The sequence below is a fragment of the Geospiza fortis genome, unplaced genomic scaffold (genome assembly GCF_000277835.1).
Source record: "Geospiza fortis unplaced genomic scaffold, GeoFor_1.0 scaffold298, whole genome shotgun sequence".
Lineage (NCBI taxonomy): Eukaryota > Metazoa > Chordata > Aves > Passeriformes > Thraupidae > Geospiza > Geospiza fortis.
Genome location: NW_005054506.1, coordinates 156766 through 173033, shown reverse-complemented (window position 1 = coordinate 173033; position 16268 = coordinate 156766). Strand labels below are relative to the sequence as shown.

Below are 16268 nucleotides of genomic sequence, written 5' to 3'. Positions count from 1 at the left end.
TATTGTTTTTTGTTTTTACATTCAGTGATGATGTTATTTAAGGATTTTTCTGGAGATTTGTTACAGGTATTCCACTGTATTTAAAAATTAAAAATGCTTTTTAAATATCAGGGGTTGTCAAAACACTCAAGAAAATAACCTTTCTTGGGAACAAAACTGCTTGTGCTATGATTTGCCTTCCATATTCACCCAGTCTGCTAAAATTAGTATTATTTAGAGCTGTCTTTCTAGGGAAGAACAATAGGATAGAATTTCATTTGCACCACCTGAGGGCACTGTAATACTATTTACTTTAATTTACAGGGCAAATATTAAAGAGTAGTGTTTGAAACAGTCCCAATTTTTCTTCCTCTTATGATTACTATCAAGTTCTAGAGCAAGCATACCACTGAAATGAATCAATATCATTAATAAAGAAAAGACATGTTGTTGAAGGCAGGTATCTTGGAAAGAAGGTCAACCTTTTTGAACATTTTTTCCTTGTACCCACTGTAGAATGATGGTAATTTTAAATACAATGCTATTATTATTTTAAATGATGTGTTACTAGTGTGGCAGTGATTGCTGTATAAAATCATGGAATTGGTTGGATTTAGGTTGGAAAAGACTTGCAAGATCAGGGAGTCCAAATGCTAATTTGGACTGCAAGTCCAAGCACCCCTGCATTCTCCGCTGACCTGTACCCCTGGGCTGCAGTTCTGGCTGTTTACATTTGCTGCCTCTTGTCTGTGTGCAGAAAAGTGCAGAGCTGAAGTAAAAGCACCCAATGATTTTGCTATGTCCATGTGCTTACACTGCTTATTCTACTTAGCTAGAATCATAGAGTCACTGACTGGTTTGGGTTGGAAGATCTCAAAGATCATGCAGTTCTGATGGCAGGGAGTGCCATGGACAGGAAAACCTTCCACTAGACCGAGTTTTTTTGAGAATATAAAAAAGTGAGAAATAGGAGCAGTAAAAACTCCCTACATGGACACCTGTGATGTGGCTCATTTTCTCTGTCTTGCCAAGTTTACATTCCCTCTGAGCACTTTCTAAACTGCCATCTCTCTCTTTTCTTTATTCTTTACTGTTATTCTGTCTGGTGTCTAGTAATTTGATTTCACCCTCTTGTTATTTTCCCTGCTAGTGCAGGAAGAGGGTCTCCAAGCATAAATAAGTTTAAATAAGAAGGCCCCTGTGCAGGTCAGGAGCTTCTCTGCAGGAAGATGTCCTTCCAGAGGTCACAGCTTTTAGCACTGGTCGCTCCTCCCTTCTTACAAGGAAGAGGCTGAACTCTCCCAGTGTATATTCACTTGAAATCACATCCTGGAGCCTTTTTGTTCCCTTTATACAACATGAAACACAGTGAAACCTTCATGTCAGAAACCAGATAGTATTTAGAATTTTGTTAGAATAATAACCAAGTGCATTTCCACCAGAAAAATGCTTCAAAACTGTACTTTTTCAGTTTGATCATTTCACCAATCCAGGAGTACATTCAGGATTAGTTCTATAAATAATACATTCTATAATGACCAATTTGACAGACATAAATAATACTTTAAATTTGTGTATGCTAATTGGATTAACAAGGGAATGATACTGTTTCTTTTGCAGTTGAGGACAGAAGTGAATGAGCTCAACTGTGCTTTGCATAACAGGATTTCTTAGAACACAGTAGAAAACAGAAATTTTCTAAAAAATACACTGGAATAACTCATTGAGAAATTATCCCATATTAAAGAAAAATGAAAGTAAAAAAAGGATTTTAAAAGCTTCATTTAAGACAACTCTACCTTTAAAAGGCATGGTATGTACCCTGCATTGGAGACAGGAACAGATATATAGTTATTTAAGCGATCTTAGCTCTTCCAATAAAGCAATTCCAATAAAACAGAAAAAGACAAGGACATCCTCTGTAACTAGTCCTGTTGGTTTGTATGTCTTAACTTGTCTTTACAGATACTTAAGTATCTTGAAGCAGTGAGATTTTCCTCCCTTGAAATCTGATCAGTCTAATACATTACTTTATTACATTAAGGTCATCAATATAAAATATGTTTGAAATATATTCCTGAAATCTGACCAGGAAGTTAGTTTTTGCTCTAGTGAGAGACTGAATTCCTCTGGAGAGTATATGTGCTGTGTTTCACAGCAAGTGTTTATGAATGAAGCAGATGTTTAGGCAATTTTATTTCTAGCAGATTCTTTTTATATGTGATATTAGCAAACACTTTCTAGTGATATTCTGTCAGCATGGAATGTAACTTTTTTTTCCATATGTACATTCTGTATGTGAAATCACGAGGCTTAACTTTACTTTCACAAATTCTAATGTGCACTTTCTATCCTCTCACATGCCAAATGACCAATAACTCTTTTTTTCCTTTCTGGCATTAATTTTTGCTCATTTGACATCCAATTTGCCAAAAGAATTATGACAGTAATCCTTTCTTCTGTGCTGTTGCTTCACTTTATTCCACTCTATGTATTCAGGTTTTTTGAGGTCATTCTTCTGCCCCACTGCCCCTTGTTTTGGTAATGAAAGATAGGATTATTTTATACTGATTAAAATAATTCTGAATGGTTTAACATTCATTTCAGCTCAGATAATCTGAATTGCAAAAATTAAATATAGCTTGTAGCCACTTATGCAGAATGTAAGGACTTTTTATTTGTTGATGACATAGAAAAACTCTGTATGAACTCACATTTGGAAGGAAAAAAACTACTAACAAGATCTGTCACTGGAACAGGTGTTAAAAGACTAAGAAGCAGTTCTTATAAGACTTAATGGAAAGAAGGGTTCGAAATTACCTTCTCAAAGGGAGAAAAAAACCGTGGAAAGATATTATAGTTGTTTCTTTCCAAAAATAAACATTTAGAAAATGTCTACTTCAATAGGAAAGATAATTAGAATGGCAAATTAGACATCTGTAAATGTGAAGAAGGCAGAAAACATAATGCATTTTGAAAATTAAACCCTTTTTTTTCTGTACAGACAATATTTCTCTTGAAGTACGTATATCTTAATTTATCCACAGAATAGTAAGGCAGAGGGAGATGTGTTAAGGGCTTGCCTGTTAGTGCAGTTAATGCAGGCATATCTTACTCAGTGCATGCACAACCAGGAGAATGGAGGGGAGAGCCCTGTGCTGTCAAAAGTTCCTCTTATCAAGGGTTGCAAGCCCACCTGTCCACCCTGGGCAGCTTCTAGCCAGAGTCCCATGACTGTGTTAATGCCAAATCAGAGTTGTGAGAGCTGCTTGCTCGTCATTTATCAGGTTGCATAAGTGGTGAATTTTTTCCATGCATAAAGAAGCTTACTTTGTGCTGAATCTCAGTGTTACCCTGACTGTTCTGACTCTTCTTCTCAGCCTGTGCTTTTTGCATTTCCCTATGATTATATAAGAAAACTAGGTACTGGGGTGTAATACTTCTGGTAGAGAAGTCAACAAGATCAGGACAGCTATCTTTGTGCACTGCCTTTCACTATGGCAAATTCATAGTCACTCCACCCTGCATCCTTGCCTGAGAAAGCCTCATTCCCTCTCTCAACACCTTTCCTTTGCTTTTCTCTCCAAAGCACTGAGTAACAGAGGTGTTGTGGGATTTCACACACAGGATGTCTCAGGCAGTCTATCTGCAAGATGTCTGCCTATGCTCTGAAGCAGCCTGTGCAATTTCTGCTGTTTTGCTTAGCAAGCTTCTCTCTGAGGTGTCAGTCCCTGGCTCTCCGGGCTGGTGAGCAGCTGTGTGCAGCCCTGGCAGTCCCTCCCCAGGCTGATCCCTCTGCTGGGCCAGAAGGCAGTGTTGCAACGGCAGCGTTCCCGCAGCACGAGGAAAAGGTGCTGGTCCTTCTGTGTATCCTTACCACTTCTCTTCACCCCCGCTTTGCCCTGATTTAATGGGACTCACTTTTGGTGATAGAATTTAATGGCATTTGGTTCAGTATAAGCCTTCATTTAATGGGCTGCAAGATATGCAAACTTTTTATTCAGGGCTGCAATAGATACTCTTGTTTAAAAAATTAACCCTGAACAATCTGAAGCATACAGGGACATAAATCTGTGACATTTGAGCTAGGAATAAGAGAGTCACTGAACTGAGAAGTGATTGCTATTTTTTCTTGGATCTTTCTGTATGATGAAGTGACATATGACTTGGTTTATACAGGACCTAAAACTCTCTTAAAGTAGTATCTCAGAACATTTTACTTTCTTCCCATAAATTCTCAGCAGTAAATGTTCCATTTCAGTACAAATACAAAAATAAAATTTATTTGGTAAAACCTAATTCAGATGGGCAAGAAAGTAGATGTTATGCCACCAGAAAAATCCAGTCACAGGCAATTATGAACTCCATTGACGCTGGAGGAAAGAACATATGTGGATGATAACTTCTGGTGCATCTCAAAAGGAAGTACTCTGGAAATATTTCGATGTTCATTAAAGCACCTGCAAGTGTATTCAGTTTGCAGAAATGGAACTTATGTTCAGATCAGCCCTACTTGGGTAAACCATCTGCAGAGATACTGAAAGTAATTATTTACTGATAGGGCAGGAGAAAAAAAAAAGCCCCTTTAATTTTTCAAATTTCAGATTGGTTTTTTTCAAAGAGAGCAGAAAGAGATAGGAATGTTTTATGTAGGCTCTTGAATACTCTTAATAATATCCAAAATTGCTATTTAGAGCAGAAGCACATATTAAGTCATGTAGGATCAAGTGAGGGTCAGCTCTTAAAATCCATATTTGCAATTAACTTTCAGTAATGCCTCAATTCTTACTATTCTGTTAAATTCCATCAATTTAATCAGAGGTTGGATGACATGTTAAGCAACAAACTGACAAATTCTGCCAGCAAAATGATACAGCACACACAGTTCTTCCTGTCAGCAATGTGCAGTCATGTCTTCTCACCAGCTACCTGCCTGGGCTACAGGAATTGTTTTGGGTAAAGATAGATTCAGTTGTTGGTATGAAGCAAAAAACTTGGCTGCTTTTGTTTCTGTTGATACTGAATTTCAGTTTTTAGTATTGTAATTATATTTAGAAGGCTTTCAGAAAATTTTTCAATCACCAGCTGATCTAAGAAAACAAGACTACTCAGAAGCTGAGCTAAAAGTAATGCATTTTGGGGCTAGAAATTAGCAGCAGAACTTCACTGAATATGACATGTATATAATGAGACCCCATGTGTATTGCACATATCATTACAGCCAGATGTAGGTTATCTTTACATCAGTCATTATAAAGGCCTCTGAGCAAGTGAAATATTTAGGACATTTATTTTCATTTATTGATTATCTGAGATCATTAGGTTGATTAAGAAAAAAATAACTGCTTTGCAAAGAGACAGTGGGATCTAATCTTGTGCAGCTAGAGGAAAGAAGTCCCTAGGTCTGGTTTTGCTCCCTGTTGGTTCCATGTGTGGCCTTATCTGTTGATTTTTGAAGGTCTGTAGAGAAAAGTTCATCCATGGAGAATTCTTTGGGAACCAACCAATGAAAAGGGTCAGTACAATGTCAAACATCACATTATTTTGATTTCAGCACTTACAGTCAGCTTTCCCAAATTCCTGTAAGCTCTCTGGCTCACCAAGGTCAACTCCCTCTCACCAGGTAGCCTTTCTTTTTAAAGCAATGGAAGTGTGGGAGGCTTCCAAGCAAACGCTGATTTTTTTCCCAGCGGAGTAGGGCTGAGCTGAGGGGCATTTCAGCACTGCTGGCTGCTGCAGGAGGAGGAATCTTAATAAAGGCACAGCTGCAGTGAGAGAGAGGCAGTGGGCAGAGAGGGACAGAAGTTGCTCTAAAAGATATTCTTGCTAATCCCTCTTCCCACTTTCATTCTGCAGCACTAAACTTTCCTCCAACTGAAACATTTTTTCCTCAGTTATTATTGGAGAGCAGAAGGAGGGGGAGTTTGTTCACACTTCTGTTGGAGAGAGCAAACATTTCTTTTTAATCCTGAATATTATTTACAGGTTTGAAACTCTAATATTATATGATATTATTTTTGCTACTGAACAAAGTAATGGATGCATTCAGAGCATTTGAAAATGGGTCGCTCTTGCCCAGTTACTTTGCTCCTGCCAGGTGGGATCCCTTCCGTCGTCCCTTGGACTCCATCCAGCCCTGGCAATTCAGGCTTCTGGCAGCAGTAATGTTGTTGGTGACCTCCCTGTCCCTTGCTGAGAACCTGGCTGTAATCCTGGTAACTTTTAAGTTCAAGCAATTGAGACAACCTGTCAATTATATTATAGTCAATTTGTCTGTGGCCGATTTCCTGGTCTCACTGACTGGTGGCACCATCAGCTTTTTAACAAATCTAAAAGGTTATTTTTTTATGGGATACTGGACTTGCGTGTTGGAAGGATTTGCTGTCACATTTTTTGGTAAGCTTGATTTTGTTTGTAGTTGTATGTTCTTTTTCAACTTCCTTCAATGTATTCTACTGTAGCTTCCCAAGTCACTGACATTGCATGCCTTTGAATTCACTGATATTTTCCCCTGTTACATGTATTTTGTAGTGGAGAGTGAAAAATATATCTCTCTATCCCTGTCATATACATGGCCTGTTGCATGTGTAGTGATCATTGAATATGTTTCACAGAATGAGGAAAAGCTTTCCAATAGAATAACAGTGTTGTGGGGCTTATGGTAAAACAATTTCAGGAAAAAAGTCCTTATGTATAGCTATTTTCAATATTTGTATTTAGGTGTGTGCATATATGGATAAATAAGAGAGAGAGAAAAAGAGTTAGTGGCTGCCCATAAACTGTGGAAAATCTCAGGGCACAGAACATCTTGTGTTCTCTGTCCTCCAGGGGCTCTGAGGAGCAGGGACACACCTGTAACAGTCAGTCTGCACACCAACCTCTTTTTGTGATTTTTTTTCATGGCTTTGTTCACTTACTACAAAAAAATATTAGAAGTACTCTAAGAGGAAAAATCCTCACCACACAGTACCCCGTGTAAATACACCTCTGCAGAGTAAACAGGATATTAGTTTAGAACGGGCATCTACTCACTTGAGACAGACACTCATTCCTGTGTCCTGTCCCTGACTCTGAAGCTGCATGGAGACAGCCAGTAATGCTTGTCCCTGCTCTAAATCACACAGTGCTGATCCTCAGCCTGAAAAGGAGTCCCACAACTGCTCTCTGCCTGTTTAAGCTAGACAGAGGGAATGTCACTGAGGGACAATGCTTCTACATCAGTTTGTGGCGTGTAAGCTCTGTCCTATGGAGAAAGATCAGGCTATTTCAAGATCTTGGTGTCCCACCAGGTAATATGTGCCTAAATTGATAATTTGATGTTGTGGGCACCTGTCTGCAGGTTTGAGTTTTCTGATAGCCTGAAATAATTTTTGCAAAGATAATATTTTGAAGATTTTAGTTAATTAGTTTGGATGCTACACATAATTTGCAGCTTTTCAGTGTAGAACTAAAAGTGCAAGTCCTAATCACTTAACTGGCCTGATTAGCTGCTTGGTTTTGTAGCCCTTATACTGTAGACTGGCAAACTGGACAAACATGAAATTCACTTCATTAGTATTAGAATAATGCACATGAATTGCTCATCCTTTCATAACTTGTGTTGATAGAAAAGGTGTCTGATGTTGTGGGTAGTCAAAGAGTGTAACTGGTTGCCCAGAATTGTTGCAGAGTCTTCATCTCCAAAGATACTCAAAACCCAGCTGGACTTGGTCCTGAACAACCTATTAGGCGGACAGTGCTTGAGGCGGAGTGATGACCTCCAGAGATGCTTTTCAAAATAAACAGTTCAGGGATTCTGTAATTTGGGATGGTGTTTGCTGTTCAGGGATCCACCCAAAATGATGCTGACTGTGTTCTCTTGCTGCAGGCATTGTAGCTCTCTGGTCTCTTGCTCTGCTGGCTTTTGAGCGGTACATTGTGATCTGCCGCCCTCGGAGAAATGTGCGCTTGAGGGGGAAGCATGCAGCTCTAGGTATTGTCTTTGTGTGGAGTTTTTCCTTCATTTGGACCATTCCACCAACAACTGGTTGGAGCAGTTACACCCCCAGTAAGATTGGAACTACTTGTGAACCTAACTGGTAAGGCCACTCTCACAGAATATGGTAAAAAAATGAAACTTGCAGTTCAGGATGCCTCAGGGCCAGGAATTTAAAGGAGAGGGTTAAAGATTATGTAAATCTCTGAAAAAAAAACAGATATAAAAAAAGTAACAAAATTTCAAAATTTTCTGTGAGCAGTTTCTAAAACAAAATTTTCTAAAGGGTGTAGCCTCCATCTCTAATGAAAATAATCACTCTAGACCTTATTCTTTTTGTCAGGAGTCAAAGGACAAAGAGATAGATTTTTTTTCAGAAGACTGGACAAAGCTCTGAGCCAGCTAGTCTGATCCCATAGCTGGCTCTACTTGGAGCAGGATGTGGGACTACATGTCCCTTCCCATGTAATCAGCCCCGCAGTTCTTTCATACTGTACCTATAGTTGTAGGATCCCCTCCAAGCCCCTGGGCGGGAGATGGCCCAGGGCTCCATCTGGGGATATGACTAGAGCTGCAAAGGGGCATGTTGAATAAAAACTTTTGACAAAAATACTAATGACATCTTTGAAAAGAAAGATTAATATTCCAAGAAAATAATAAGAACACGTAGTAGTAATACATACAAAGGTATTTTGTATTTTATACAGGTACTCAGGAGCTTATGCTGACCGTACATACATTATTACGTTCTTCATCACCTGTTTTATAATACCCTTATTGGTGATTTTGGTATCCTATGGAAAATTGGTGCAGAAGTTAAAAAAGGTAAGAAGAAGCACCCATAAGTAAACTTTTAAAATGTGTGTGCATGCCAAAGTTTGGAATTACTGTGTTTGATTTTCCATAAAGATCAGACATAAGCAGGTCAGATTTGCAGGCAGCAAACATAGTCAATTACATCCCTTGTTATATAATTACCTTTACACACAGAAATTCATGGTATGGTTAGAAGTGATGTTTTAAAGCGTGGAGTTCACATCACTTATCAGTACATCTCATTAGTCAAACATCATACAAGTGAAAGAATGTCTACCTCATAAATAAATGGAATGATCCAGTACTGCTTTATTCCCAATTGTGCTCCCATTCAGTGATATTTCATAAAACTCAAACCAGGCAAATTAGAATGCTGCTTTAAATGACTGCAGTTGTAAATTTTAAGAGTGCTGCCTACTACTTAATAATATGCTCAAAATAAGATGTAGCCTTTGCAAATAATGCAATGCTGTTTAATAAACAAAATATTAGATTGTCCAGGAATATTTAAAAGACTTGAGAAATGCTTTTGAATTTTCTTTAATGGTTGTGTTTACCTGATCCAAAGGAGAAGCTGCAAAAAGTGACAAAGAAGACAATAGAACAGGAAAATTCCTATTTGGTCCAGGATTTGGGGACAAGATTTTGGGACAATATTGGTCTTTCTATTTACTGCAAAGCTCTGAAAAGCCAGTACCTGCAATGCATTCTGTAACTCTATACTGAATTGACATATGATTGTATCTCACAACTAAGGTAATTTCAAAGATCTGACTACAGTGAACAGAGAGGGATCCAAGCACCAGGACTGGTGTCTTGATGTTCCCAACCATCCCTCTTCATGCATTTTGTTCCACACTCGTCACAGTGCAGGCTTGTTCCTGAGTGCAATAATCTGCCCTCAGTCCCAGTGACCCCAGCTTTACAATGCTAATTGTAGCTTTCACTTCAACATCAAAGTTGATGAAAGAAATTAATCTTTGGGAAAATAACAAATTAGCAATTTACAATAGAAGTAAATTATTATGGCAGTATTCCTTTGTATGGAAGATAAAGCACCAGTATGTTTTTCTTTATCAGTATTTAGAGAGAAAGGAAAAGCTATATGTAAAAAAAAGACCAGGCTGATACGAGACAAAGATGAAACCTTTGCAAGTGCAATACAGGAGATTGTGCTCCTTTGCCAGGGGACTGCAATTCTCTGTGTAAGAACAGCATACATTAAAAAATGCTATAGAAATCTCATATATTGGCAGGGTCTATCTTATCAGTACCAAACACAGCCTTTTTTGATGCCTAATAACTTGCAGTTATTGTAACAATTCATTGTTGTTGCTGCTGTTGCTGTTGTTGTTATATTTATATTTGGTAAAAACTGACATGAATTGCAACTTTCTACAGAGGTGAGGACATTGCCCTTCCTAGGAGGTACTTCTATACTTCTTTGAGCACAAACATTGAATTCTCCGAGTGCAGTTCAAAAGTATTAGGGAAAATGTCTCCATAGAGTTCTAACCTTACTGCAGAAAGTTAAAAGGCCATGTTATGCAAACAAATCTTATTTTATAGAATGTAATATTGCAAGACCTGGCATCAGGTTTTTCTGGAGCCAAACAGAAACGCATCAGGTTTTTCTGGAGCCAAACAGACTTATTAATTATTTATTGTGTAAAATAACATTTCATAACAGTGCCTTGTTTCGCTAAATCATCAGAAACCAAGCAGGGATGTTTCCAGAAAGACACTGTTTTACATCAGCTAATTTCTGTATGGACCTCTGTGCTTAAGCTTCTTGCGTGATCGCTGAGGAAAAGAGGGAGTGCATTCCTACTAAATGCCCCAATCCCACTTTAATTCAGATATCATTAGATCATAAATGCTCCTCTGGGGGAGGCCATCAAGCACCACTGAGCCAGACAAACTCCCCTGGTGTGAATCTGCCCCTCAGTGAGGAGGTTGCACAGCCTCAGCAGTGTGCTGTCTGTAATACCCATGCCAGACACCCAGCTGTCTGCAAAAGCTACATGGAATAGAAAGTGCTTGAATTCAGCTCACTGTCTGCTTATGACTCACCATGATGTCCTTCTTTTTCACTTTGACAATAAAAATATAAAGATACTAAAGCGAAGGAAAATTTACTAATGCTGGTAGATGGTAATTCGTGTCCCTCAGCAGTGACTTGGGCACCCGTCCCTCTGCCCTGCTGCACTTGGGAAGAGCAGGTCTTTCCTTCTAGCGTGGCACCTGGACAGCTCACTAAAGTCACTGGTGGGACACCTTGGTTTTTTTTTTCTAGAATCTTTTCTCTTTTCTTAAAAGGTGTCAGATGCACAAGGCAGGCTGGGAACTACCAGGAGACCTGAAAGACAAGTGACTAGAATGGTTGTTTTTATGATCATTGCCTTTCTAATCTGCTGGATGCCATACGCTACCTTTTCTATCCTAGTCACTGCATATCCCTCCATTGAGCTGGATCCTCGTCTGGCAGCAATTCCGGCCTTCTTTTCCAAAACAGCTACCGTTTATAATCCAATTATTTATGTCTTTATGAACAAACAGGTACTGTATGGTCTCAGAGTGTCTCTAACACTCACATTTTGCTATTTGGTCTTGATTTATAATGAATTATTTCTACGTACCTATGTGTTACCTAACAAGCATTACAATATCCAGCATTTAGAATAAAAAAAATAATCTGGTGGAAGATTGTAAACCTCTGAGCATTAAAATATAAATGTTAGTAATGATTAGGTTTAGATATTATAAAGGAAAATCAGCCCATAGGGAACATGAGTTAGCTTCCTGTATGAAAATTATGTTCTCAAGACTGTCCCAATATATTTCAATAATTCTTTAAGAATGCAACATCATTAAGTTGATCTTGAGGTGGAGTGTACATTTTCAAAGCTTGACTTTGTCTTGGGAAAATGAGGCATTTGTGGTTCATGTACGGACGGAGAAGCATTGCATATGCCCGTTTAACAGGGAGCTTTTTTCTCTGGAATGAGGGCAGAGGATTGGATGCAGAAAAAAGGAATTGACATGGGGATGAACCAGAGTGCTGTGTGCTTACAGTGACAACAGGCGTGATAATAAACATGGGCAGATTTCTGCAATGAATGCAGCAACTGAGAGTGGTGGCATTAAGCTCATAAATTAAATAAAGGAAAACAGTTAAGTGACTGTTGAATAAGAAATGTTGAATTTATTTATCCAGTCCTGCAGAGAGAGCTATTGCTTTTCCCACATCCTGTGGGCAGCACTCTGATCTCCCAAACCATGTAGATGTGTGCTACACTTTACCCTGTTTGTGGATGAGAACAACAAAAACCCATCTTTGAGCAGCCAGGAATTTAGTATATGAAAGCATGAGTCTAGAGAAATGACCAATCATGTCCATTAGATAGGATTACCTAGAAGGAGAAAAGAAAAATTGTTTTCTAGATTGATTGGCTCTTTTCAGAACACAGTTAATTTTTAGGTTTAGAGTCCTTTGTGGTGGCATAGGCAAATCTATTTTATAGATTTATTTATATTTCTTTATATTCCCAACTGATTCATGAGAGAATTTCCAAGACTTTTAGCTAATATGCAGATTGATTTATAGAATTGTATTTACATTTCTTATGTGTTTTGACTGATCTCCTGTTTTTTCACCTTTTTAGTTCAGGCAGTGTCTGATTCAATTGTTCAGTTGCAGTGCCATAGGAACTGCAGAGTCCAACATGAATCTGACTTCAGAGAGAGCAGTGCTAACCCAGGACAGAAGAGGCAGCGAGATGGCCCCCATGGCAGTTCATAGCACCATTTCTAAGAGGAAAACTGGAGATGAACACAGAAGCCAACAACCTTTGGCTCCATTGACAGCTTCAGAAAACAAAATGTGTCCCATGTAGAGTGGGAGATGGGATCATTAATGCAATGCTACAGTGTATTTGATTGTTACAATCACCTAATATAAAGATATGTTGTCACTGGGGACGGTGTGCTCCTGTGGACACAAGCTTTTGAGGTCCCAGCTCCTCAGTGCCTGTAAGAGCTGCTTGGTCTATGGGTGCAGTCAAACATCCAGCCATAAGGTGAGTCCCTTCCTCCACTGCATTTCTCTTGCCAACCTGCAACCAGCTTGCAGCAGGTAGTGGCACCACACCGCTGCGTCTCTCTCCCTGCACTCTTTAAGTGCCTGTTTCTGCTTAAGTCACATCCTCACTGCTTTAAGTGGGCTGCTGGTTCCAGAATAAATTATTAACTTGTTACTACACCTCTGCTTTCAGAAGCAAGGACTATAACACAAATACTGCTTTTGTAAACAGTGAAAACGAATGGAGGTTGCCAGTTTTCCGTGTCTATATTCCATCTCGTATTTAATTCACACAATGAAGTGCAGCAATATATTTAGCTTTAGTGGAATGTCACTTGCAAATGAAAAGCCAAACCAGGTTATGAGTGTAATAAAGACAGACTTCTGTTTTACAAAGTGTTTGGGATCATTGTATGAAATGTTGCTAAGAACTAAGCTTGTGCTAAGGCACATTGGAATTTTAATCCTTTATAAAATCCATCTTTAATTGAATGCATTTTAGGATAAAAGGCAAAGGCTGGCTTTATTTAAATGCTTTAGAATGGAAAGCCATTATTTCTAGGGAAGACATTAGAACAATGCCAGCTGGAACAAATGTTGTTCCATAATGGTATAGAGAAGCTACACTAGTTCCACCCTGTACGGGCCTTAGCTAAAGAAATGTGATACGGAATGAATCATCCATGGTTCAGTTTTACTTCCAAAAAATAGAATTATTTTACACAGAATAAGTAAATTTTGTTTCTATCAGATTTTTTCCCTGCTTTCTGTTAAGTTAATGTTTGAAAAACTATATTGCCTTGAAAGAGTGGGACTACCTGAGATACCTGTGGTCAAAGCTAGTCCCTGAGCAGTACCTTGCTGACTTAGAAGTCAAGAACCATTCTTGCAGCAACTGGAGATGCTGGAGGGTCAGGTAAAGGTAATACAGATGTCCAGCACAAAGCATATCCTGAAGCCCTGGTGTGTAGCAGAGCCTGGTTTCTGTGTGACTCCCCTGCCTGTGAGGAGAGCTGTAGCTGCCTGCTGGCTGGGGTGGAGGGACAGGCACGGGAGCATGTCCCTGAGCTGCTTTGGCCTTGGCATGCCCGGAGAACTGCTTGGCCATCTGTTCCTGCCCCTCACAGCACTCACAGCCATGGACAGCCGTGCTCTTTGTTTTGCATCTTACAAAAGAACTTTGGACCTTTTCTACAAGGTGTCCTTTGCAGAAGAGGAGGAGAGGTTAGGAAGTATCAGATCCTTTTTTGTTTTCTGATTAGAAGGATGTTCAGATTCTATTGCCCTGATTTCATTTTGGGATGGTAAGAGCCAAAGAGAGTAGTTGGTCTATGAATAAAATCATGAGCTGAACGTGTGAGAACTCACTGCAAAAGACTGTACAGTTTTCCTATTCATCTCACAAAATTTCATGAGGTGACTGCCTTTTAGAGTGTAATTTTGGCTTGAACTTTTGCAGGCCTCAATCTTAAACACAAATGTTGATCCTTATTCTGACAGGCATATTCTTTAATCCTGTGTTATCTGTAGCAGAGCAATGAACAGATGTATATGCCTTTTTAAAATGTTTTGGAAATACTGCGAGATAGAAAGAATATGGTATTCAGTTATTAATTCTCTGCACCTTTTTGTGCTCATTAGCCTGTTAAAACAGCCAGATATGATTTGAAAGTGAAAATTCTTGCATTTAAGACTCAGATTTTCTCTTTCGAGGATATATTGACCTAGGTTAATCACAAGTTAATGGTATTACATATATTAAATCATGCAGAATTGGCAGAAGTGCTAGTGTTTAATTAAAAGCAACAGAATTATTTTATCTCTGGAGAAGGTGAGGATATGTAAAGTATAGCTCTGTAGTACAAAATAAAGCAACAAAAATTAAGTAATCGCAAAGAAAAAAGAAATGTAGAAATGCATGGAAATGATGTAAAAATGTATGGAAACCAGTAGAAAACAGCAAGCTGTCTCTATGAGATGTAGCCATCTCTGATAGAAACAAGGAATAATAGAATCAATTGATATTTTCATCTTAAAATGTCTTCAGTAATGCTTTTCAGGTGGAGGAGAATACCTTTTTTCCTACTTACTGGTCAGAAAGTACATTTTAAAAAGTGTGAACACCTTGACACATTGTCATGGTGGGCCAACCAGAACAGTATCAGCCTGTGAGCAAAATACTACAGGGCTCCCAGGAGCTGGTTGTTTTCTTTCAATGTAACATAATAAAAAAATTTTTAGAACTACAAACAAAACTAGGGGTTCAGAGTTGTGCACAGTGATTAAAGGGACACATTTTTGCAGTACGTGTTAGGAGCACGACATGAACATTTTACCGTATAGAAAAAATAATTTAGGCAATGGATGGTTTTAAGACCTTAAGATTTCATGAATAAAAGATGTTAACACTGCCAAAGTCAGCTTGCTACCCTTGCTTGGGAGCTAATAAACAGCATCTTGTGTCCTTAAATTTTCATTTTGCCACCAGGAGTGTGCCTGGAAATCACACTCTCTAAAAAATTTTGTAGCATTGTCTATTGTTTGCAAAACTAGCAACGTAACAGTACACCACTTTCTGCTTTGTGATCATTGCATTTTAATGATGTAACCTGGAGAAAGGTATTGCCCTTCCAACAAATCTTCCATGGTATAGGGGGATAATTGCTTTGTGGGTTTTTTTAAAATGTCAGCAATACTTCATCAATCTACTTGTTTGTAATGGAAATAGTTTTTGGTTTTTTGTTTGTTTGTTTTTTAATATCATTTGATGGTTGCCATAAGAGTTACTATAGTGTTATGAGGTCATGTTGGTTCCTTTGGGATAACAGTAAGAAAGGCACTGACACTGAAGTCTAGCTAAATTATTCACTGAGTGAAAACCAGAAATTATGGAAAAGATAACAGCAATCTTAGGAGCCTTCTGGTGCTGGACATCTCATGTTTCAGCATGAAATTAATGCTTTTAGGTCATGACATGGTCATGACCCAGGAGGAAGTATTCCAACCTTGTTCTTGACATCTTTATAATACGTCCAAGTGAACAGAGTTACCCATCATGTGCCTGCACAATGCTGGATTTTCTAGTTGGCACACCGTGGTTCTCTCTCACTAGGAATGAGCCCATACAGGTGCATTTTTAAGGCAAGTGTATCCTGACATCACGGCGTGTGCACAGGGTATGGAGTGGTCACTCAAGCTAATGAAAAGGCCTGTAGAGCTGAGGCCTCTGTTTAAACTCTGCTCAGGCTCTGTCTGAAATCACTATCTCCTCATTTCCATGTCTTCTGCTGTGGCTCACCAGAGCTACTCTTCATTTATAGTTGTGTCAGCTCTTTCTCGTGGAAAAACTAACACACAAATCTGATCTCAAAGTTGTATATTCTTGAGAAAAAACCCTGAAAAAACAAGTGGATTTGG

General features: G+C 38.7%; 1 protein-coding gene across 1 annotated transcript; it reads left to right on the top strand.

Moving 5' to 3' along the window:
• The first annotated feature begins 6014 nt into the window (after window positions 1–6014).
• On the top strand, window positions 6015–12666 carry LOC102035940 (vertebrate ancient opsin-like). Its single transcript, XM_005428818.1, has 5 exons — window positions 6015–6375; window positions 7847–8057; window positions 8662–8779; window positions 11090–11329; window positions 12436–12666. Exons 1-5 carry the CDS (start codon window positions 6015–6017, stop codon window positions 12664–12666), a joined length of 1161 nt encoding a protein of 386 aa, XP_005428875.1.
• Window positions 12667–16268: the final 3602 nt, after the last annotated feature.

Coding starts and splice junctions, on each gene's coding strand:
- LOC102035940 (XM_005428818.1), top strand. CDS start 6,015: ATGGATGCATTCAGAGCATTTGAAAATGGGTCGCTCTTGCCCAGTTAC. Junction 8,058..8,661: donor ACTACTTGTGAACCTAACTG/GTAAGGCCACTC, acceptor TATTTTATACAG/GTACTCAGGAGCTTATGCTG. Junction 11,330..12,435: donor ATGTCTTTATGAACAAACAG/GTACTGTATGGT, acceptor TCACCTTTTTAG/TTCAGGCAGTGTCTGATTCA.